The sequence below is a fragment of the Microplitis demolitor genome, chromosome 4, assembly GCF_026212275.2.
Source record: "Microplitis demolitor isolate Queensland-Clemson2020A chromosome 4, iyMicDemo2.1a, whole genome shotgun sequence".
In the NCBI taxonomy this organism is placed as follows: domain Eukaryota; kingdom Metazoa; phylum Arthropoda; class Insecta; order Hymenoptera; family Braconidae; genus Microplitis; species Microplitis demolitor.
The window spans coordinates 5,704,119-5,729,823 of record NC_068548.1 but is presented as its reverse complement, the minus strand read 5'-3'; the positions used below and the strand labels follow the sequence as shown (position 1 = coordinate 5,729,823).

General features: G+C 29.7%; 3 protein-coding genes across 11 annotated transcripts in view; 2 read left to right on the top strand and 1 right to left on the bottom strand.

The window, feature by feature from the left end:
* The window catches only part of LOC103580840 (serine/threonine-protein kinase 11-interacting protein), a 52,894-nt gene that overhangs the window by 779 nt on the left and 26,410 nt on the right, over positions 1 to 25,705 (top strand). The window contains exons 1-3 of one of the 5 annotated variants that reach the window (XM_053738456.1): positions 12,648 to 13,048; positions 13,139 to 13,243; positions 13,908 to 16,143. In XM_053738456.1, the coding sequence (XP_053594431.1) occupies positions 13,935 to 16,143 (2,209 nt within the window). In that variant the 5' untranslated portion in view covers positions 12,648 to 13,048; positions 13,139 to 13,243; positions 13,908 to 13,934. The other 4 variants (XM_008562740.3, XM_008562743.2, XM_053738455.1 and 1 more) reach the window with 4 other exon arrangements.
* Positions 608 to 2,565, bottom strand: LOC103580842 (poly [ADP-ribose] polymerase 1-like). Of its 3 annotated transcripts, none has more exons than XM_053738458.1 (2): positions 2,475 to 2,565; positions 608 to 2,342 (listed from the first exon to the last, which is right to left on the bottom strand). In XM_053738458.1, exon 2 carries the CDS (start codon positions 2,262 to 2,264, stop codon positions 918 to 920), a length of 1,347 nt encoding a protein of 448 aa, XP_053594433.1. In that variant the 5' UTR covers positions 2,265 to 2,342; positions 2,475 to 2,565; the 3' UTR covers positions 608 to 917. The 3 variants fall into 3 exon arrangements, with proteins under 3 accessions (XP_053594433.1, XP_053594434.1, XP_053594432.1); XM_053738459.1 differs by having other exon boundaries at positions 2,451 to 2,541; XM_053738457.1 differs by having other exon boundaries at positions 2,439 to 2,529.
* LOC103580841 (mitogen-activated protein kinase kinase kinase 4) lies at positions 4,753 to 11,477 on the top strand. 3 transcript variants are annotated; one of them, XM_008562745.2, is made up of 6 exons: positions 4,753 to 4,963; positions 6,463 to 6,613; positions 6,711 to 7,101; positions 7,174 to 7,371; positions 7,510 to 7,706; positions 8,275 to 11,477. In XM_008562745.2, the coding sequence occupies exons 2-6, from the start codon at positions 6,465 to 6,467 to the stop codon at positions 11,234 to 11,236; spliced, it is 3,897 nt and encodes a 1,298-aa protein (XP_008560967.1). In that variant the 5' UTR covers positions 4,753 to 4,963; positions 6,463 to 6,464; the 3' UTR covers positions 11,237 to 11,477. The 3 variants fall into 3 exon arrangements, with proteins under 3 accessions (XP_008560967.1, XP_014295842.1, XP_014295844.1); XM_014440356.2 differs by lacking the exon at positions 4,753 to 4,963 and adding an exon at positions 5,464 to 5,591; XM_014440358.2 differs by lacking the exon at positions 4,753 to 4,963 and adding an exon at positions 5,543 to 5,625.

Sequence of the window (25,705 nt, the reverse complement as noted above, 5' to 3'; positions counted from 1 at the left end):
AGTTTAGGTAGTAATAAGAATAATATATTTCTGTTAGACAAAATATATATTAGGATGGTCCGTTTGGAACGACTTTTTTTTCACTCATGCATTATCAAGCATGATTTAATCTGACTTTTAGATTTTCCAAAAAGTAATCCCACATAATTAATTCGTATTTTTAATTGATTTGACTTTATTATTTACGAAAAAAAATTTTTTTTACCATCAAACTACTCGGAAAAATTTTTTAGTTACTAAGGAATTATTTAGTAAAAAAATTTCAAAAATCGATCTCTTGTAAGTTGACACGTTTTTGCTTATCTATTTTCAAATATTTATATTTAAATATTCTCAATAATCATATTATTAAATTAATTAAATATTTTTTTTGGCTACATATATCTCAGCTAAAAATAAAATAAATTAAACTTAAAATATATAACTCCGTATTTTATTAATTTTTTTTTTTATTTACTAAAATATTATTTACCATAAATTTAATCAGTACAGAATATTCATTACTTATAACAATAAAATAATCCATTTAAATTAATTAAAACTAACTTATAATTATTTACGTTTAAAATCCAAGCATTAAAATTATGATAATTTTTCTTTGTCTTGATAGCAAATAAACAGTAAGCTAATTATAAATATTTAACATCGTGGAATGTGTTCTAAGTAACTAAAAAAATAAATTTTGCTTACTCGGGTAAAAAAGTTATGTATAAGTTTATATGATGATAGGCAATTCATATCTAATTATATATGATCCATATATAATTATATATAATAATATGTAATGATATATATATGTATATTGCTAGCCAAGTGTTAAATAAACTGTAATATAATTCGATATTAATTATATATAAAATATATATGATCCTACATATATAATTATTTTTAACCTGATAATAATAATAAAAAAAAAATTAATTAAAATTAACTGATACAAGATAACGCATTTTTATTTGCGCTGGATTATAAACAGTAAATTCATCATGTTCTAAATAACCACAACCGACGTTGATAAGTTGACCGCAAGGTACAACAACATCTCCATGAATAGTAAAAGAATAATTTGGATCAGGTGACCACTTACCTCTACCATAAACTGAATTAAAACCGTGTGCTGATTCTGTATTAATATTCGTAAAAGATTGTAGTCGAAACTGTTCCATCATATTACCCAACGCAACTTCACACAAAAATAAAACACCGTGTTTTTTTGAACCAAAATAGTTTACTGATTTAGATACTGTATTTGAAAAGTATATTCCATTACCAAACATTCCAAATCGAGCTTTAGTTATTCTAAAACCTTCATATAAAATTGACGGAATATTAGAAGCAGGGGTTCCATGCCAAAGTAATTTTTTATTTCCTAAATTTCTCGTATATCTATCATTATCACAAGGTCTTTCAATAGCAAAGACATTGTCTATTTCAAATTGCAAATATTTATGTTTGGGTGATTTAGTATTTTTAAAATATTTTTCAATTATTTTATAACGTTCATCATTTATATCGAGTACTTCTATTGTCGTGTGTAATTGCTTGTAATAAAAATTCATTAAACTAACAGTTCTATTATTATTATCATTACCATTAGATTGACACGTAATTTTTTTATTCAAAAATTCACGTATTATATCATACTGAGCTTCATGTTTAGTGATATTATCTAAAGAACGCTGTCTCATTACACCAAAATCAATTAATTTAGATCTGATAGTTTTAAATTCACCTGTTATGTTAATGAATTCAATTATTTTATTTTTGACATCAAATGTATATTCTTCCATCATTCTTTCTAAAAAGTCAATATTGAATATATATCTTATAATAAGCTCACGAATTGATATAGGTAAATCATTATTATTAATATCATTATCTTTTATTTTAGCAAACACGTAATTTCTGCTTCGTTCAGTTGTTTGAATTATGAATTTATTAATGCATATTGATAGTGGTAATGATTCAGAACGTTTGCGATGATTAACAGTATCGAAAGCACCCCAATTTTGTTCAAGTATATAATTTTTATCTTCATCACAATCGTTTTCATATAATCCAAGTATTCGCACTCTATAATAATAATACATTTTTTCACCATTATGTGATTCTTCTTTTGTCCAAGTCATTGAATATGTCCGGTCAACTGTCTCGTACACATAAGCTTTTGATTCTAATGCAGGGTCCATTTTTAATGCTGAGCAATTCTCAATTAATTGTTTCTTTTTTGAATGATTTAACCGTTCTTGCTGAGGTTCATCCATTTTATATATTTTTATTATTTAAAATAAAGTTATATATGACCAAATTAATGATTAATATAATTAATACTTCTCTTATAGCTGAAAAAAAAAAAAAACAAAAAAAAAATATATATATATATATATATTATATTAACAATTAATAGTTTTGCTGCACTGATGCTGAATCATACATACATATATACATACAATATTAAAATTTTGAGTGCTTACGGTATCAAAAATATATATTTTGGTTATTTATTGTATTGAGTATAACACAGTGATATCAAAAATATTAAATTGTAGTTAATATTTAATATTCTTTTTTCACAATCAGTTAATTTGTTATTGTTTTTTTTGTTGCACTGTAGCCTGGAGGAAATGAATTTATTGAAAACGAAGTTACGAGTTGTGGGCAATGACTGGTGACTCACGACTTTGGGAAAATGGAGAAAAAGGATCTATATGCTAAGCAACTGGTCAAAAACTACATGAGCGCCATCTAATATCTGTGTTAAATAGTTAAACTTTATCCCAAAGGATTTCTAAATGAAATTAAAACTAAATGTGGAAATATGGAGGTCAGTAACTGCATCTTATATTTTTCAATTAAAATTTTTAGCAACAGTGAAATCAGCGGAGTTAAAAATTTTATTATTTTTAAATTTATAAATTTCATTTCACATCTCCTTTTTGTTGGAGTGCCATTTCTGTTGGGCTTCCTGGCATCGGAAATTTATAAAACGTGCAATTACTATTTCTGCCTGTATTTTTGCAATTGACTACACAACAACTATTATTTAACATTTGTTAATACTGCTTTCATTTAATTATTCACAACGTAAGTATAATTTAACGCGTCTTTTGTCCACTGCGTACCCTGTAATCGATTCGGTTGTCCCTACCCGATATTCCGCACCCTGCCGATAGTATTTGTCGATTTTCAGAATTACGGAAACCTAGTGATATTAGATTTACGGAGATTTTCTTTTGAGGAATCCGAGTCAAAATTCAAATCGTGAATTGCCCTGACTAAGGAGGTTCAAAAGAAACTACTGAGTCAAAGTAGTGTTTGAATTTTTTGTTTGCAAATGTTTCCGATATAGTTTGATTTTTTAATTGTAAGTTTTGAAAGGTTTTGTCTACGATTACGCAAGTCTTATTTACGTTTTTGTAGATCAACTCCGTCTAAAATACGTTTCTACTGCTACGTAGATCTTCAAAGATTGAATTTACGTATTCAGCGCCTAGTACATTCAATCTACAACTTGAATTTTGAACTCTCTATATAACTTCTTAAATAATTTACTGATTTGAATGGTTTTTGTGGTAATTGAAAGAGTTCGTCTGCTATCAACATTCCGTGAATTTCAGATTATTCGATCAAATAGACTCTGAAATAATTGAGAAATACGAGAAAAAACTTTTTTTTCAACATTACTCGAAAACAGAGTAATATATATCGTTATCAAAATCTTATCAACTCTAAGACTCACTAAAACGTGTCAATTGTGTTCAATAGATTTTTTACTTTCCAATTTTTTTTTTTTTCGTTGCGCGAAAAACGTTCTGATCTTCAGGAACATGAGTCGGTATGTAACCGTTTGGACATACTTTACATGTTTTAGCTTTTTCCGATATGTTGACATGTTCCTAGATAACCAGAGTTTCAGCGCAATTTTTGAGCTGAAACTTTTGCCGTCTCAGTAACGTACGGTACACATAAAAAATTTCAATGTCGACTTTTGAGCTCTCTTTGACGTCAAATTTCACATAAATTTGACGTAAGTTTAAAACCACTATTTGACGTCTGTGGGACATCAAAATTTGAGACGCAAAAAATGACGTCAACAAGACCTCAACTAGAGAGATATTTTTTACTTTTTGATTCCTGAATTTACTTTGTTCAATAGTTGCTAGATGTCACAAGCTAACTTTTCTTCAATATGTATCAAACGGTAAAATTGAATCTAAACAATTTAGGTCAATTTTAGCTACTTCTGCAGTCAAATTTTGCTACTCAATTTTTGATGTCTCGGGTCCGTCAAATAGCAGCTTTAATCTGACGTCAAATTGACGCGCAATTTAATTGTTGGTTGAGCTCAACTGGCTATCAGGGTTGAATGTTATTTATCTGTTTATATAATTTATTAATTCGTGTGTCGGTACAATGAACATTTGCAGTAGAAACTAAAAATGGCGGGAAGAGTGAGTAAATTTAAAAAGTTCTTAAAGTGCCAATTTTTTCAAAACTTTTATTGGTTCAACAAACAATTTTATTGAGCAATTAATTTTTTTTATAATAATTACATTATTTGTCAATATTTTATATCCATCTGAATTATTAAAAAAGTATATTTAATTGTTCTCTCGCATTTGGACAGATTTTGCTTGACTTTTTAAATGGCAGCCTCCTTACGCGCGAAATTTAAAAATCACCTGAAACTTTTTATCATTTTTAAAAATTTATAATAAGAAAATATGTGTACAACATTCATTTAAAATTCATAAATATCAACACTGACTACTCCACCAATGCCGACAAACATTTGTCAGTCTTACAATAAAAAACTCGATTCACGCATGTCTTTTATGAAATCGTCAATTTCACGTGACGTATTTTAATTATTTGTTATCAAATAACAAATTCTTCATTCAGTGATACAAAATAACCATTATATATTTTGAATTATGGTTTATAAAAATTCTGAATTGACCAGGTAAGTACAATTATAAATTTTTTTATTCACATATATTTCTATTTATACATCATTTTTATTATTATTTTTATTAATAGTTTTGTCAATACATTCTTCCATAACCTGAAAAAAAATGAATTTTTATTTATTAAAAATATTTATTTTAATTATCAATAATTATCGGTATCGAATTTATGAATAATGCGTTTTATTTTAATAAAAAAAAAAAAAATGTTTGAAAAAAAAAAAAAAAGTTAATCATTATTTCTATAACTACTATTGCGTCATAATACTCAATATATACATATAAATATTTATATATATATGAATATAGAAACATTATAAGTCGTATCATTTAAATGTAAATATAAATGGCGCTTTTTTTTGAAGATTTTTGTAAAAATTAAAAAATTTATAGATTTTATAATTAATTTTTAAAAATATTATTTTTTCGAAAAATAAATATTATAGCAGTTGGTGGATTATGTGATTGATTACGTGTAATGTCAATAACAAAGCCGCTTATCTAATAAATTTGTAATTATCACAATACCGCGGTTGAGATAGAAGTTTTTAGATATAAATTATTATCGAATTTTAATGACACTAGTTGTTCAGTCGTCGTGATAGTCCGTCATGTATTTTCAAGGTAATATTCATTAGAAACAGTTTTACAAAAAAAGGTAAAAAAATAAATTCTTTCTGTAACAAAAATATTTTTTTCTTAAGGAAGTAAATATAACGTTTTAGCTATTGCTACTGTTAGATAAGAGTTATTTTAATTAAAAAAAAAAAAAAAAAAAAAAAAAATAGATATTTTCATTTAGTTGAAGTAATTTCGAGTTACATGAGTACCCACATCACTATATTTAGCTAACAAATCAAAATTTATTATTTCTATAATTAGTTAACGAATAAGTAATTAAATAAACAGTTGCTCGTAATATATCGTTGTGGGTACTCATTCAACGCGGAATCGCATATAGTTCACACATATCATGCTTTTTTTTCCAAAATATATCAATTTAAAAAAATTTTCATTTATTTAACATTTTGATTTTTTCATAAAAATGTAAATTTTTTACAAAATTTCAAATCACAATAAAATTTCATGTCGTTTGAGTACCCACATCACTATATTGAGGTAACAAAAAAAAATAATTATTTCCATATTTAATTATCGAATAAATAATTAAATAAACCGTTGCTCGTAATATATCATTGTGGGTACTCATTCAACGCGGAATCGGATGTAGTAGTTTTTTCCTAATGCTTGTCAAATTAAAAAATTTTCAATTATTTAACATTTTGATTTTTTCATAAAAATGTAAATTTTTCACTAGATTTCAAATCACAATAAAATTTCTCGTCGTTTGAGTACCGACATCACTATATTTAAATTACACATAAAATTTTTATTATTAATTAATTATTAATTGTGAATACTGATTTTACTCAGAATTTAATTTATGTTTGCTGACCACCATTAATTTATTTTTAAAAAATTGTTACTCTTAAAGAAATGTGTAACCGGAGTCGAACTCACGATTCATGGAATTATAACGATCAAGACGATATATTTGATGAAATGGCAGATATTTATGGACAGACACCACCACGTACACGTTACAATCGTCGGCAACGAGAGCGTAAACAACGTACATCACTATCGTAAGCTCTTATACAAATTAAATCATTTTGAAATAATTTAGTTGACTAGTTAAGTGAGTGATTAATAAATTAATTAATTTATATATGTGATTATCAGAGAAAATAAATCAGCACCAGTAAGGGAAGTACGTTGTAAGCCATCATTATGTCGTCGTAATACATTAGACGCAATAATATTCAATAAAATGTGCGACAAAGCCGACGAGGAAGATTCAGAGCGCGAATTAAAATTAGATGACGATTCTAATTCTTCTTCATCAGTTCTGGCAGATACAGAAAAAGGAGAAAGAGTAGGAGGGGTTAAAGAGAACAATAGAAAATGTAAACGTAGTTTAAAATTATCGCGTAACAGTGAACGTGATTTAAAATTAGACATTGATTCTGCGGTTAATTATAAAAATAACAACCATCTGTCTACTTTCACTCCAGTTAATAAAGAAGATACGAGCAATCTAATTAGTAACAAGATGACTTTACTATGCGGAGTTGTATGTCATTATATTTTATTAATTGGTTGACTGGTTTTATTTATTTAATAACTTGTTGTTTTTTAAACGCAGATCGAAACTAAAAATCGATTTAGATGCTTGAGGTCGAAGCCTGTTGAGATCGAGTGTAAAAAGGATGCTGATGATTTGAGCAAATTTATTCTGGCTAATGACTCGGATGAGCTGAGTGATAAAATTTGTTTTAGTGACGATAACAAAAATGTCGATAGAGAAATATTTCATGAAAATTTTTCTCATGCTATACGATTGGTAAGTTTTTTTTGGGGAAGATAAAAGAAAATTTATAATTTTTTGTTTCAATAGAAAATCAATGTCCATTTTGCCCCTTATTTTAATTTTACTAGTCCTAATTTATAGATTCTTATAACTAGTCTTTAAAAATTCTAGTCAGCCAATGACCGAGAGCGCAATTGTTGCCGCCAAATCAGCAGCGAAGAGTCTCGCTGGCAAAATGAGCTTAAAGATTTAATTTGGCTTGAGTTGCAAGCATTTCATGCAGACCGTAGTCTCGTTGAGCAGGATGAATTCCTATGCAGACAACGTGACGCCATCTGTCCTTTACTTACCGAAATTCTTAACTACAAGTAAGTAACCAATCGGAGCTTATATTGGCACATGAATAGGTCTGCCATAAAAATCTTTACCTTACGACAACTGAACCATAATCAGGCTTACCACAAGTAACTGTATCATACAACAACTATACCAGTTTCAAACACTACCCGAGAAAATCCCAACTAATCAACAATTCTACTATTTACGAACTCTCTCACATTACAACTCTACCAGATTACAACCCTCCCAATAACGAACTCAACCATAATAATCTCTACCACAGTACAGGTCACCCATAAAAATGCCTACCGTTAGCATTTCTACCATTTACAAGCCTACCATAAATAACTCAACCACATTTTAACTATACCAGAATAAATCTCTACCAACAAAATACACTACCAAAAATATCACTACCAATTTTTAAGTTTACCCAATAAAAACACTACCACAATAGGAACACTACCAAAAAAAGTAACTCTGTCTTTATCATATACATAGTATATGATAAGGACAGAGTTATTAATTTGCCCTTATATTTTCTTCTTGCATAAAGTCGCATAAAATCTAATAAATAACCTGAAAAAAAAATTATAGATACGATCCAACATCAAGTCTAATAGAGCACGGATCAGCGACATCAAGCTCAGATTCTGGATTCGAAGGTTCTCTGGTTCCTTCTCTCCCTTCCCCATTTTTAGGTTCTGAAAGTCCTGAGTTTCCTAAACCATGCACCGGTTGCTTTTCAATGCTCTGCGTGGCCTGTCGGCACTCCCAAATAACAGCTTTGAAGCAAGTCGAGAATCTACTAATCCGTCTGCAAACTGCAGAGTCTCTGTATCCTTCATCCCAAGCTTTTGCTACGCACTATCCTCAGTACAAAAGCCCTGAATTTACTGGACGTGTCAAAGCTATGTGTCTTTGGTACAACATGATCCGTCGCCAGCGTCTTAAACTGAGGATTCTACGGAAAATGCTAATTCCCGATCCTAAACCATCTCCAGACTACGTGGACAATGGACATGATCCGAAATTCGAGATATTTGACTTTGATTCCTCCAGTCCATCAACAAAATCAACAACGGCGTTCATTTATTTGGACGAGGGTCATTTAGAGCAGTTAGATTTCGATACTACCGAAATTGAACGTGGATCTTACCGTCGGTATATTGAAGAAGTTCTAAAAACCCGGGGTCTCAGCAAATCTTTAAATTTTTTAGAACGCTTACACATGTCCGTGTTGCGTAAAGCTAATTTGGCCCTTTTAAAAGAGCAAAGTATTGCTTATGAAGAGTACGAAGATCAGGAACTAAGACGTTATGGTTTCTGGAGCTCTGAGTCACAGGCTCTAAATTTACCATCTTATGCAAATGTTTTTCTGTTTCTGTCACGTGTTCCTTTGGACATTGTTCATGAATTTTTGCAAATGCGATTGCAGCAGAAACCGGTAGCACCTGGTGCTCTAAGTGTCAGACAACTGATGCGTGAAATGCGGGAAGGGTTAAAGATAGCGTGTGTTTATCGTGACAGATTTTTAGCCCATTCACGGACTGTCACTGGGTGTGAATCAGAGCATGATATAACAGCTTTTGATGATAGTCTTCAGCAAGTATTTGTCGTCTATCTGGAGTATTTGAAACAGTGGGTTGAAATGATGCCGTACGGTAATTACCACAAGGGTTTAATTGATGACGAATGGACGTTTGTGAAATCGATTGCTCGGAATATAAAGAACGGGTATACAATAGGTGGCGTTAAGTTTTGTGAGATAAATGGTGTGATGATTCATGAAGCGATTGAGTTTCTGGGGACAAGGCCGCAAGAAATAGTTGACTCTATGACAGATATAGAGGAAAGTGAAGACGTCCGCTATCAGTTCATGGCTTTAGGTCGGGAATGGCAAGCAATGTTCATTGAAGCTCGTGAAAAAATAACCAAAAGTCTTCTGCTTACCAGATCACTGAAACGAGACGTTGATCAGTGGTTTCCTAATGATGAATTGGAAACTGCATTAGACGCATTAAAATACGTGATTAATGATTTGAGAGCCAGAATCTATCACGTGATTACGCAGTTCCAGGTGAGAGTGGACCAAGCTGACGAAGCTAAAATTGAAAATGACCTGACATTTAAGACTAGAATCCGTGAAATACTTCACCAGGCTTATCGAATGGGTTTCGATTACCACAGAGAAGTTCTCCGGACTTTTCAACCCAATGAAGAGTTAATTCATGGATTAGTTGATTTTGCAAACTTGTGGATCGATTTCGTTATAACGCGATGCGAGCGTGGACGTGGTTTAAGACCAAGGTGGGCTCATCATGGTCTAGAGTTCTTGATAATGACTTGTGAGCCTGCTAATACGGAGTTCCTAAGTGAACAAGAGTTTGATGAACTCAAAGTAAGAATGCAAGATTGCTGGATCCATATAATCGGAGAAACGGAGTCAACGCATTCGGACGAATTGAAGGTGTTGCCTTTATCAAGGACAACTTCTCCAAGGATCAGTGTCAAGGATCTCAAAGTATGTAATCCTGAAAACGTGAGCTTGATTATCAGTAAAAAAATTTCTGCAAAGCAGTCACGAGTTACTAGTGCTTTAAGACGATTGGAAGATGAAATCGACGAACGAAGACGTGCAAATGAGTTGATTGGACGCGTGGCATCAAAAAAATCTGCTGATAGTGTAAGAATTAAAGTTAGGAGAGTTACCTTCACTTGGCAACGAGGAATTAAAATTGGACAGGGACGTTTTGGTAAAGTTTACACGGTTGTTAATAATCAGACGGGTGAGTTGTTGGCTATGAAGGAAGTTCCCTTGCAGCCAGGAGACCATCGTGCCATCAGACGCGTAGCGGAGGAGTTACAAATTTTTGAAGGAATAAAACACGACCATTTAGTTCGTTACTATGGTGTAGAAATTCAGCATGAAGAAATGCTTATTTTTATGGAATTCTGCGCAGAAGGAACTCTTGAAAGTTTGATTGCTGCTAGCGCTGTAGGTCTACCGGAAATATTTGTCCGTAAATATGTTCACCAGCTTCTTTCAGCGATTTCAGTTCTGCATTTTCATGGAATCGTTCATAGAGATATTAAGACTGCAAACATTTTCTTGACTGATCAAGGCAATTGTTTGAAACTGGGTGATTTTGGGTCCGCTGTTGAGATAAAGGCGCACAGCACTATGCCCGGGGAGCTACAGGGTTTTGTAGGCACGCAGGCCTATATGGCGCCGGAAGTTTTCATGAAAACTGAACATGGTCACGGGCATGGTAGAGCCGCTGATATATGGAGTTTTGGGTGTTGCGTTATTGAGATGGCAAGTGGGAAAAGACCTTGGGCGGAATTTGATTCAAATTACCAGATTATGTTTAAAGTAGGCATGGGTGAAACCCCAGCTATGCCTAAAACTTTTTGCAATGAGGGTGTCGATCTTATTGAAAAGTGCTTGCAGCATGATCCTAAAAAAAGGCCGCATGCAAATGATTTGTTGGCACATCCGTTTGCGAGAAATTATGATGATGTAAATGTAGAATTACTTGGCCGTATTGTTACTTAAAATTATTTTACTTTTGCATATAAGGAGGGATAAATTAAAAATTAAATAGCAAGTAGTAATTTATGAAAATATTTTATTTTAATTGAGTAGTCAATCATCGATTTTTTGTTTATATAGAAGTTAATTTTAATGGTAAGAAATTATTTTTATGATCCACATAATTTTTAAGTTACTATAAGGGCTGACTTTCCAGGACAAGATTTCAAAGAAATTATATTAATTTGGGTAATAAGTATTTTATTTAATTTTTAAATTATATTTATTATGTAAAAAATGGAAATATTTAAGTATATTTTTGTAAATACAATAAAGAAATTATTTTTTAAAAATTGATAATCTGAACTTGATTGGATTTGATATAAAAATTAAAATATTATTTCCCGATTAAAGTCGATTCAATCGAATTAAAAAATTTGCGCTAGATCTCCTCATTAAGAAAAATGATTTACTCGGTGCTAAGTGTATTATATCTATATATTAGTCGATTTGAATTGTTTTAAATCAAGTCAAATTGTTTTGAATCATTTCAAATAATTTTTTTTGAATCAGGGTCTAATCAGACCTAACTATAGATCAGATTTTTTCTCAATTTAGATCTACTTTAATCAAAGTAAATTTGTTTTAATTATTTTAGGCCCTCCAAGATTTCCTCAGATCTACAATTTTTGAAATTTTTTTTTTTTAAGCTTTGAAAATTTCATATAAAAATCGGAATTTTTATTTCAGTTAAGATTTCCCATTTTTTAACTCGATCTCCATAGATCTTAACTGTACGCACAATTTAAATCGCCGTAGATCTAAATAATTTTTTCTCGACAACGGAATCTAATCCGGTTGATTCTGATTTAATTCAATAAAATGCCAATAGGATTTCAATCAAATTTTTAAACCGGGACATGTACTTTGGTTTATTTTCCGTTATAAAATTTCAAAATCACTCATTTAAGCCTTAAAATAATTTTTCAAACTTACAACTATTTTCAAAAGTCGGACATTGGATCTATTGATATTTGTCAGAAGTTGTCTGAAGAATAAACTGATGACTTTTTTCACGCCATCAGGCTCTCGACTCGTCTGAAAAAAATTAATGTCTTTTATTTGAGAATAAAAATAATTTTCCAAGCGACACAATAATAAAATAGTTGACTTTTTGTCAAATTTAAGTTAGCAATTGGTTACATGATAGAAAATTTTCGCCTTTAGTTTAACAAAAAGTCAACTATTTTTTTTGTGCCGCGTGGGTTATATCGCATTTTGCTCCTCATTTGAATTTGAAAAAACGCGCCAATTCTTATATTTTGTTTCTACTTTTTCGTTTGTGAATACTGCAGATAACTGTAGGAAATAGACGTGTTTCTATCAAAATTTTAAAATCACAAAAAACTGGCAATAGTTTATGCTCTGTCGTTTACTGTAGACTGTACTAGGCTGTTTATTAATACACACAATAAACACACAACACAAATAAATTCAACTATTTTATTCTCTCATATATTTATTAATAATTACCGCCACTGACGATATGTGTCGTGTTATTGCATTAGTAATAACACGACAAATTTATCCATCTGTTTTTTAAACAATATTTATAATAAAGACATTCATTTTAAATAAATATATTTATAAGAATGAAGTGACTTATCAACATCAGTATGTCAATAAATAGTTAGTTAAATTATTTTATAATTCTGTCAATATTTATAAATAATAAATATTATATTGTTATCGAACCAAATCATATCAACGTAATATCCAAAAATAATAAACCAAAAAATTAAATTATTAATTACATAATGTGTTGAATTTATTTAGGTAAGTATTTTATTATTTACAAGCTTTTAATTTATTTATAATAAAATATCAATTTTTCTGGTAAATTAATTTTATTTTTTCAATTTTTAGGTTATTAATTTATCACAAAAAAACATGTTAATTCATCTACAAACAATTCTAACATATTTCACATATTTATAAGCAGCTCTTAATGTGATTACATCAGTTTTCTAGGTGATCATTTCATTCGTTCAGATTATTCGTTACAATAATTTTTTTTCGACCGAAAAATTGTGATTTTGATAAAAACACTAGCGGACGTGAGTAGAGGGTTTAATTTCGCGTAGAATGAGTACCCACATCGATATATTTAGGTTAAAAATTTTTTTTTGAAAATCTGTCGTGGATTTTGAAAAAAAAAATTTTTTTTCACGTACATTAAGGTGGGTACTCGTTTGAGAGAAAATTTGATAGAGAATAAGATGTTGATATTGAAAATTCGTATGGGTTTTGATTTTAGAAGCATTAACGCAATTTTATCTGCACTAAAAATTAAAATTCAAGATTGAAATTTTTTTAGTTTAAACCTCTTGATGTGGGTACTCGTTTGAGGGGTAATTTGATAGAGAATAAAATGTTGATATTTAAAATTTTGCATCGGTTTCAATTTTTGAAGCATTAACGCAATTTTATCTTCACTAACAATGAAATTTCAAGATTAAAATTTTTTAGTCCAAACCTATTGATGCGGGTACTCATTCTACAGGACATTTCACCTAAATCCATCTTTACCAATTAATTTTTCAAAATTTTTTTTATAATAAATAATTATTTACAGTAATAATTTTCAAAAAATTATTTGTAAATATTAAAAAATATACATTTGTTTATTTTTCAGACTTGAGTAAAAAAAAATCATCAAAGAATGTCAATCCAGTCATCCAGCTTGCCCAGCAAACCTGAAATCCTCGAGCTCGCGAAGATTCTCCGTAAAAATGGTGACCAAGTACTCAGTGGCACAAGTAAGCTATCTCTCTCAACAAAACTTCTTCACGATTTAAATAATGGATTTTCTCTTATCGTCGACGACACCAAAGACTTTGAAAGTTCATTTCAAGTCTGTAACAATTCCGAGATTGAAATTTTCCGTGACCTAAAATTCCTCCACGACTTTGTTCAGAAAACAATATGGCTGAAAATCATCAGCATAAACGATCCAGTTACAATTGACATAACCAAATTTCGTCATTTGCGTTACCTAGAGTTACAAAAAGTTTTTATCGACAGTGTTCGCGGAATTCAAGGTATCCGCGGGCAATTAGAAAGCATCTACTGCACCGGCAATGGCGGAGTCGGTTCAGTAGGTCGCTTACTAAGTTCCTGTGGTGGCGACGCTTGCGTCGGTTTTGTATGGGCGTCACTAAAACGTCTCTCCTTGCCTTACAACAATCTCGGTCGCCTTGACAAATCTCTCGAATTGGCGCCCTGGCTATCGACTTTAGATCTATCTCACAATTTTATCAGCAATGCAAATGAATTAGATTGTCTCCCTAACCTTAAATATATAAATTTAAGTTACAATAAATTAGAATCTATTCCCTCTTTTAATCGATCCTCATATCGAACTATAACGATTATTGTTTTTAAAAATAATTATATCGACGATTTATCCGGATTAGAAAAACTCGATTGTTTATCAGAACTTGATATTTCTTATAATTGTCTGCTACATCATTCAGTTTTATGGCCGATTTCTTCAATAACGAGCTTAATATGGTTAAATTTAATTGGCAATCCTTTATATTATCACGACAAACATCGTTCCAGTACACTGCGTTATTTACATGCAGCTCTTGCTGAAAATAAATTTACGTTGGATGAAATTCCGTTAAGTAAATCGGAAAAAAATTTAGTTAGTGATAATAGGGCGTACACAATAAGAGGGCAAAATAAATTAAATGAACGCGTTTGTTTGCCGGTTGAAATTGACTGTGTTGCTGAAATTGTTTGCGTTGCGGAAAGCGAAAAAAAAAGAAGGACTATTGTTAAAGAAGTTGATATTGATGATTTGAGCGATGAGTTTGAGGTTATTGGGGCTGATGGAAATGAAATTGACCAGGGAAAGGCTAAAGATAAGGGCAAGGGCCGAGGAAGGAGCAATGATAAGGAAAGTGTATTGGAAACTTCGATGGATCATTTGGAAACGAAGAAAAAAATTTTGGAATTGAGAGAAAAATTTGGCGGCGATTGGTTGAGAAGTCATGCGGGTTCTGTTGTTCAGGATATTATGGGATTGGATAAGTATCCAGTCGCTTCTACGCCGCGTGATTTTAATGATTTGGAGAAGGGAAAAAATATTGAATGTGATAATGGTCAAGTTAGTGATAATTTTAAAATGTCTGACGATGAATTAGTTGAGACAAATGATCGAGTTGAAGAACAAAGAGACGGAGTTGGAGATCAAAAAGATGAAACTGGAGAGCAAGATGATGATTTTGAAGAAGATAACAATGAATTTGTTGAGCATAAAGAAGAAATTTATGATCCAGGTGAAGAAATCGGTGATTTATTTATTGTAAGTAAAAAAAATCCGGAAGAAGAAATATTTTTGGTGATAACAAATGATGATGTTATTGAACGTGACTCGATAACTGGTAAAATAAAATATCGATGGTCGATAGAAACTGTTTTATCGTGTATTATGGGCAGAGGTGAAACGACGAGCGTTGATTTTATATTTGATACTACGAGACGCGATCGCCAGTCACGGATGTACTACGCCGATGGAGAAGATGCTTTGAAAATAGTTAGACTAATGGCGGGAAAAATAAAAAAGCGACCGATTGTGCTTAAAATTTTCAAGTGCATGAAATGCTCGACTCATTTCTCCCAGGACCCGGATTATGTCGTGGGAATTGGGATGGTAGATTTGAAACCAACTTGTCCAGCTTGCAAAAGTTTGCTGGTTATACAGACTGACGAACTGATGACGCCTGATGATAAAGCTGATGAAAATGGTAATGGGGATGCTGAGGGTGATGGTGATAAGATTAATTTCAAGTTGAGCAGAACGACAGAAGTGAAAAACGTTACGACCATGGATCTCAGGCACTCGGAATCGCAATCGAGTATCGGTAAGTTTTTTATTACACGTTTTTATTTTATTTTGCATGGATTATTTGAAATTATTTATTTAATTTAAAGTCGACTGTGAAGTATTTTAAATTTATTCAATAGAAAATTTAATCTATGATAAGTTTATGGAATATAGGAACTTTGAAAATTAATTACTAAAAAAGTTATCGAAATTAAAACTCGTTATAAGGCTTAAATAAAAGATAAGGGTTCAAAGAATAATTTTCATTAGTATTTAAATGAGTTTTGATCAATAGTTTTCGAGATATTGGTCTCTATTTACGTCACGATTTCCTTTAGCTATCTTACTGTTGAACAGCTAAGTATGATAAATCGTTTATAATTAGTGATCTAAGAACCTGGAATCGGTTACCTGAAAATTGTACGTCGCAGCCTATGTTTCAAGAATTTCGGCGAATGTTTGATTCTTTCTTTTTTAATCGAAACTGTTAATATATTGAATGAGTAATGATTGAGTGAGTGTGTTTAGTTTAAACATAGTATATTATACTTATGTATATGTAAATTTTTTGTATCTTAGGAAGGCTGCAAGGAGTTTCGACTCCATGGCCTTAAAATAGTAAATAATAAAAAAAAAGGCCATTCGGCAGCCGAAATGGAAGTAGATTTTTCATTATTTATTTAATTATTTAAATCCGTGAAGTAGACGGTGACGTTTAAAGGTTCATCTAAAGCTTATAAGATCAATAATATTTATGCTTGTCAATTTTTAAAAAGTACTTTCTGTATACTTTAATGTTGAGATTTTAAAAGTGTTACACGGCAGTAATCAGAATTGGAACAGTTAAATGAATTTATTAAAAAGTGGAAGAACGAATGCAACAGCTAAATTTTAATAAATAAATAGGTAATTTTCTTTGAATATAAAAAAATAGTACTGAAATATGAAGCTCATTAGATAAGCTATATAAAATATTAACAAGATTCAACTATAATGTATTACTTGAAAGTTATTAAATGAGAAAGTAAAAAAAAATGTTTTTTTCTGTTTTTCTGAAAATTTTGAAATTCATCAAAGTATTAGAAAAAATTATCTAAAGAGTAAGCAACATAGCTTAAATTAAAGCAAATCGAATGAACATAAAGATTCAATCACTAAAAATAGATTATCTCTTTAGGATCAAAAGTTATTTAAAGATAAATCAAGAAAAGTTGAATTTTTGAAAAATTAAAAAACCTTTAAACGGCTATAACTTTTAAATTTTTTGGCCGATTTAGCTCATCTTCGAACTGAACCGAGCTCTTTAGCTAAAGAATATGTAAAAAAAAATTCCATTAAAATCGGTACAGAATTGTGGACGCTATCGTGGGAGAACCGCGCGTTATATATATATAAATTTTTTCCCCAATAGAATTTTTGGAACCTACTTGACTCAAATGGATAGAAAATGTTAAAATTTTTGTAAAGTTGCGTCATGAAGACAAATATAACAGTTAGATTTTTATAAAATCTACTAATAATGATAATATAGATCCATAGAGATAAAAGTGGATTTTTAGGAAAGGCAAAATTGAAGTAAAATTTTGAAAATTCATGAGTTCTAAGAAAATTGAGATTGAAGGACGGGATCGGGCTCAAATTATAGGTTAGGGTTTAAAGAATAATTTTCATATATGTTTGATCAAGCTTTGATCAATAGTTTTTAAGATTCCGGTCTATATAAATAAGGGCTTTTCACATTTTTTGAAAAGGAACTGATGTAAAATAGAAAAAAAAAAAAAAATTTATTTTTATACTGAGAGAACAAGTTTTGAAAATATTATAATATTTAATATATTTTAGTAAAAAATACTAGTGCAAATTAATACTTGCATTGTTTTTAATATTTGTTACCGAATATATAGTAAAAATCACAAATTAGTAATTAATACTATATGTTTATCTGGAAAATTCCGGTACTGTTACTTTATTACTATTTAATTTGTATTCTTCATTAATCGAACAGCAAATTCAGTTTAACGTTTTTTATTTTGTAAAAATCTTAAAATTAACTGAAAGGGTATATTAAATAATATATTATATGAAACAGTTACTATCTGTATATCCTTATATCTTTTTCTACGTGTATTTCTGTTAATATTTCTTAATAAAATTATTTTGACGGATATTTTATAGTCGTCCCAGAGAAAACGGGACTTTTCACCACCATTATTCTTTTCCCCTCTATTATAATATCCTGCGCATGCGCAAATTCAAATATCTTAGTAGAGAAGAGATAATTGTGGTAGGGCAGAATCCCAAACTTTCTATGGGATGACTAGTTTCAGTTCAAAAAATTTTTTTTTTTAATTTATCAAATTTATCATCAATTTCATAAATAAATTATTATAAATTTATTCTTTCATCGCTATTTCTTGTTCATTTTGAGGTTTTTCATTTAGAGGATCTTCATTTCGAGGTTCGTCATTTTGAGGTTTTTCATTTTGGGATTCTTCGTTTTGAAGTTTTTCATTTTAAGGTTCTTCGTTTTGGTCATTGCTATCATTATCACTATTGACATTAGTACAATTGTTTAATTTAGATTTTAAAAGCCAATCAGTCATAGCTAAAGCATTATCATTGACACAGTTATTTTTATACGGATTTTCATGGTTACTGCATTTAGTTTTCATTTCTTGGTTAATAACATATCCCAAATCATTCATACAAATAATATTTTTTTTTCTCCTATAAAGAATATACTTTAACAATATATCTTTTTTCCCTAAATCACTAACGTATATACATTTCATAGTTCTTAAATATTTATTCAAAGCGTAAATAGATAAATTGTACTTATAAAAACCTGCTTTAAAATTAATGCCATATGTTTCATAAAACTTTTTGTACTCATTTTTTGTTACCTGTTGTAAATTGTGCCACTCACTTGGTGGTTTTACGACATTAAATATTTTACGAATAATTTTATTATCTTTAGTTATGTAGTAAATACTAAATTCTTTTACACCAAATTTATCATCTGGAATTTTGTATCCACAGAAGTCGATAACTGCTTGCATTATATCAATTTAATTATATAAATTATTAAAAAATTTTTTTTTCACGTCTAATATAAATATATTAATTAATTAATGTTATTGTAATTGTAATAAACTCAATTTTTAATTACTATTAAATAAGTAATAGAAAAAATAAATTTCCTCTTAAATTTTGTTTCAATTTGATAGGTCGATAGTTCAAAATTTTAAATCATAATTCAGAGCATAAGCAATCGATAGATCGAATTTGGTATATCGAATTAAAAACGGTTGCCTCTAATTCCATAAATCGCTGTCTCGAATTTTAAATTTATATTTATTTATAGTTTTATATCCATATATCGAACTTGATCAAACGATTGTTCTACTTTAATTAATCGATATTTTAAATTTTGAATTCCTACTCTAATTTTAAATCGATTTATTAATCAGACAATAAATCGACCTATAATTATTTAAACCTATAGATAAAAGTTTTAAATAACTAATCAATTCTCTCAAAAATAGAAAAACCAAAAATTTTCTCATCACATTTTCAAATTTCAAATTTTAAATCCTCATCAACAATAAAAATTCATAAAAATCCACGTTAATTTTCTTTTATTAATTCCAATTAAATATTCCCGCGCCCCGTTCGGTCCACCAGCTACAACTAGAACCATCTAAACCGATTCCAAAAGCTAAGACAGCATCTATACCCAAAATAATTTCGTATCCAAGTTTTGGAACAACTCTGACATCTAACTCTACCAATTCATCATTAATAACCAGCGGTAAAATTACCGAGGACTTAATTTTCATAACATGTCCATCCGCCCCAGTTGCCAATCTTCGATCTGAACTCGACATTCCGGTTGTTTCGATCCAATTTTCATGTAGTTCCCTAACACACGTGACAGTTGAACCCGTGTCCAACAGCGCATTCAATACCTGTCCTTTGACACTGACCGGAATTAATATCCGATTTTCTGGTAATCGGTCAATCGACTTTTTCTTATGGATACTCAAAGTTTTGCCATCAGCAACATAACGTTTTAACCATCGTAACATAATTTTTGAATTGTCAAAAGCACAATTACTGTTTGACTCATTATGATGACGACAATCCGTTAATTTTTTAAGGTCAATTTTAAAACCCAAATTTTCTAGGCATTCAATATCATCACGCTCGCCAATAAATAGTTCCAATAATTTTTTTTTAAACATATTTTTAACATAAATATGCTTTGCTGTTTCAAAATAATTTGTCAAAATTTCTGTCACGTCATTATGACTCGTTGTACCGGCGTCCCAATCAATTCCATATTTTTTATAGAATTTACTATATTTATCTTTATATTCTTGGGGTAAATTTTCAAATTTGTAAGGTGGCTTGACAAGCAGCTCTAAATTATTTTTATCAGCAGTACTATTTTTTCCAGCAACAATGGCACTGAATTCTTTTATCGCGTATGTGTTATTTGTCAGATTGTAACCATTGAAGTCGACGACAATGTGATTTTTGTAATGATTCATTTTTAAATAATATGACTGTCTTCTATAGATATCGATATATTTATTGTAAAGTTTGTTTGTAAAATATTGGTCGTTGTGACATTTTGAATGATAGTTATTATGTTGATTATTCATTGCCCCTGTAAAGACATTGGTCATTCAAACATTGACAATGAGTAATTAGTTTAGTAATAGATGCATAGAAATTGAAAACAAAAAAACAGGAATTCTAACGTATTCTTTATGTAATTAGCAAGTTATCAGGTAAAAAAGAAAGATCAATAGAAATTCGAAATGTAAGTCTGTCAAGTTTCAGTAAATTATCGGTATTTCTGCATCGAAAGCTGTCAAAATTCATATTCTGCACACGTTTCGCTTTTGATATTGTATAATAGTGACAGGAAAAAAATTTTTCTGGGCATGGGCACTGAGTCCCGAATTTCGTTACATTTTATCAGACCTTCTAGAGTTTTTTCTATTAAAAGACATCATAATAAACGAAAAAACCTTTGTTTTGTGTAGAGTTGTTCCCTCAGATGGATTATTCCTACCTTGACAGGGATTTTCACTGTGACAACACGGGGATTTCTCTTACACTGAGAAAAACAAAAATACTTTTATTAAGAACATTTACTTGATACAATAACATATATTCTTAATAATTTTCAAGAATATATAATTTTGTCTTGAGAAATCGTAGAATTGAAGGAAATAGTTTTTTATTTAATTGAAGTAAAGATATTCTTTTGTTTACTCATAATATAATATCAAATTCATATAATAACAAAAATAAATTTGATGCTCTTTTCTCAAGAAATTGATAATTAATAATAATAAAATAAATATTTTCAACGGATTACTTGAATCAAGAAATTCTTGGTTGGAAAATAGTATTTTTTTTTCTCAGTGTCTTAAAATATTAAAAAAATAACCATTTTTTTCTCTGTGTAGCAGCATTTACTTGAATCTAAAAATTTATTTGTACATAAATTTAAGAATTTCAATATTCTCAAATAGATGATAAATTCTATAATTTTAAATTAAAACTTTCTAGCTAACTTATTAATCAATTATAATCTTATTCTTTTAATAAAATTTTACTTACTAAATTTTTCTCGAATTTTATCTTCAAATTTCAGTTTCAATTTATTCCAAATATTGTTTTTATTTTTATTAACTTTATCAACTTTATCATCATTAATTCGACTATTAGTATTAGTATTACTAATATTATTATTATTATTATTATTATTATTATTATTATTATTATTATTATTACCATTCAATGCTCTACGATTAGTTTTGTATCGCTGAAGCCACTTCAACATAACAATAGAGTTATCAAGTGCACAAATACTATCTTTTCTATCATGATAAGGACAGTTAGTAATATCTTTCGGTCTAACTTTGAAACCTAAATCTTCCAAACAAATAATATTGTAGCTCTCACCAATAAATTTCTCCAATAATTTTTGTTTTGACAAATTTCTTACATAAATATGCGTCGCTCTTTTAAAATAATCTGTCAAAATTACCGATACTTTCTCAAAATCAGTTGTACCAGTTTGCCAATTGATACCATAATTAACATAAAATCTACTGTACACACGCATAAAATTCAGCGGTAATTGTGCGACATTTGTAAACGGAGGTTTAACTATCAGATGCAAATTGTCTAAATCCCCATTACTTTTGTTTGCAACAAATGCACTTAATTCTTTAATTGCGTACACGTCATTTGGCAAATTGTAACCGTTGAAATCAACAACTATATGCTTTTTTGGAACTTTAACTTGACGGCTAATCGTTGGTTTTTTTTCGAATAACCAATCTAACATTTTCAAAACATTGTCATTAGCACAATTATTTTTGAATGCTTGTTTATGATTATAACAATTTGTTGACATTTTAGGTTTAAGTTTGAAGCCTAAATCAGTCAAATAGACAACTTCGGATTTAAGATCCTGTTTAAGATAATTTATCAGTAATTTATGTTTATTTTTGTCATTTATATAAATTTTTTTAGAGTTACGTAATATACTCTTAAAATCATTTCTGATTGTTTCGTTATCACGAGTTCCGGTTTCCCAATCGATTCCGAATTTTTCAAAATATAGTTTATAATTATCTTGGTCCGTTTTGTCTAATTGCTCAAATGTACTTGGAGCTGCTGATACTTCAAAATCATTTGAAGTTACCTCGTTTTCATCATTAAATACATATAATGAGTATTCTTTTATCATATATTTATTGTCAGATAGAAAGTAACCATTGAAATCTATAACAATGTTTTCTTTTTTTGAAGGGATAGTGTTGCTATCGATCTTTGCTTCTGTTAACCAACTCAACATTCTCAAAACATTATCATTTGCGCAGTTATTTTTAAATTTTTGATCATGATAATGACACTCGGTTGACATCTTTAATCTGAATTTGAAACCCAAATCGGTTAAATAAACGAATTTGAATTTTAGGTCCTCGCTTAGGTAATTAGCTAATAAGTCATGTTTCAATTTGTTGATAACGTAAATTACTTTTACGTCACGTAACTTGTGCCATAAATTTTCAATAATCGATTCATTATCGCGAGTACCAGTTTTCCAACCGATTCCAAATTTATCATAATATTCTTGATAATTGTTTTGGCTTGCTCGAGATAGTTCCTTCCATTTCATTGGAGGTTTCGATACTTGAAGATTATTGAGGACTACTTCATTAGTTCCGTCGCGAATTAGGTATAATGAGTATTCTTTTATCGTATATTTATTATTGGAAAGAAAGTAACCGTTGAAATCGATGATCGCGTTCATTTTGAATTTGTAACAATCTAGTTATCTTCTATAATTGTAGGTTTGTTTGATGCAATCTTTTATGATAAGCCTTAAGTGAATGAGTTATTTGCAGTATGATTTATTAGAAGATTTCCAATTAGCTATGAAATTAATGTGATGTGTTTAATAAATGACAATTAGTTACTAATAAAGTGAACTGAAGTCAACGGATAATATCTTATACGTTGTCAATACACGAGAATATAATTTTCGATGTCACCAGATGTATACTACGACATTGCACAGTGTGTGAACCAGTGTATCGGAGATGAGTGCTAAGAACATTGTTTTTGACGAATAATGACAGCCCATCTGCTATACACTATGCTTTATGTAACAAATGTGTGATTTTTGCGAATTATTGTATCAGCAAAGTAAACCCAAAATCCTTGGGGTTATATATGATTCTAGTTCTTGATTGCTCTCACTACTTAATTTCTGTTTATTTTTTATTTTATTTTAATTAATAGTAAATAATCAACGTATTTATAGAAAGGTGAACGTTCCATTGATTTACAAATGCGTGTGCTGATTGATTAAATGTGCATTTGCTGCCGAAAGTAACCATTGAATTCAATAATTACGTCCATTATAGATAATCGAATTCATTTTCGTAAAAGATCTTCTATTAGAATCGTCAAATAAATTTTAATATCTGATGATAAGTTTATAGTTGTAGCGACAATTGCCATGTAGTTATTTTTGCCAATTATCTATTTTCCAATTGATCAATTGAGTTTATTTAACGATTAGTATCGACGAAATAGCTAATCATTAGAAATTATTCGTTTCCGGAAATTATTCCTCCAAACCCTTTCAAAATAAAAAATTTTCAAAAATTGGCTTTGCATATTTTTGATCTCAAATATATTTGCTTTGATCAGAAATCACTTTATACAATGCAAACGTTTTTTGTCCTTCGTAGCGTCATCTTTCAGCCTTTTAAATGAAAAAAAAAAAAAAAACGAATTGATAATTTCTATATCTCAGGATCTAATAGACCGATTTACACAAACGACGAGTCATTTAATTCAAAAATTCTCATAGAAACATGAACAAAAAGTTTTTATAATAGTAATGAATGGTTCAAAAATTCTTTGATATTTTTCCTATTTATTTTATTAACACTAAATAAAGTAAGATACCCAGACAGAAAGAATTTTCGTATGAATATTGCCATGTTATTTATTTTAAAAATTACTCTAAATCGAGTAATCTTGGGCCATCACGATTTTTTACTTTTGAATTACGAAATTTTAATCTTTCAGTGAGTAAAAATCAATCAAATTAATTTTTACTCATACTTACAAGTAAAAATGACACCTAGCGGCTGTCTAAATAAATTCTCTCTAGTTCAATTTTTACTCGTCGGTTATGATAAAAAGTTGATGATTCGATTTATAAAATTTATATTGAATTACAATAAAAATTACAATAAATAGGCTGAAATTTATATAAAAAATTTAAAAACCATCTAATTGCCTTAGAGTATGAATTAATATAAATATTTTGAAAGAGAATAGCAAAATAAAAGATTAACGGAGACTACTGAAATATTACTCTGTAGTTTAGAGTAAAAATTACTTCCATAGATTAGAAAATTTATTTGAGTTAGAAGCAGTTTTTCATCAAAAAATTAATGGGTTTAAAAGAATGGTATATTGGAGAGTAAAAATTAATAGATTAAGATGAGATATTCGCAATAATCGATTAAACATAAGACTTTTAAAAAATTAGCCAATAATAGAGTAAAATATTGTTTAGCAATGTTAATATCGCGTTACAAATGCCATAAGGGCTATCAACCTATTATACGCCCTTATGGCACCCGGGTGCCATAAAGACGTACCAAAAAATTTTTTTCGGGAATCGACGTAGTTATGCCTAAAATGGGCAGAAATGCAAAAAAAAATTTGGTACGCCCTTAGGGCACCCAGGGTACTTACCGGGATCCATAAGGGTGTACCAAAAAATTTCAAATTTGAAAAAAATTTTTTTTTGTCATTTCTACTCGTTTCAAGTAAAAATACGTTGTTTTCCGAAAAAAAAATTTTTTGGTACGCCCTCATGGTTCCCGGTAGGTACCCTAGGTGCCATAAGGGCTTACCAAAATTTTTTTTTGCATTTCTGCCCGTTTCAGGCATAACTACGTCGATTCTCGGAAAAAAATTTTTTATACGCCCTTATGCCTTTTCAGGATACGCCCTTATGGCATCAGTAACGCGAATATTTGAAC

Bases quoted from the DNA above. Each gene is read 5' to 3' on its own strand.
- LOC103580842 (XM_053738458.1), bottom strand. From the start codon at position 2,264: ATGGATGAACCTCAGCAAGAACGGTTAAATCATTCAAAAAAGAAACAA.
- LOC103580841 (XM_014440356.2), top strand. The intron at 6,614-6,710 runs GTAAGCTCTTAT...TGTGATTATCAG, and splicing joins AAACAACGTACATCACTATC to AGAAAATAAATCAGCACCAG. The intron at 7,372-7,509 runs GTAAGTTTTTTT...TAAAAATTCTAG, and splicing joins TTTCTCATGCTATACGATTG to TCAGCCAATGACCGAGAGCG.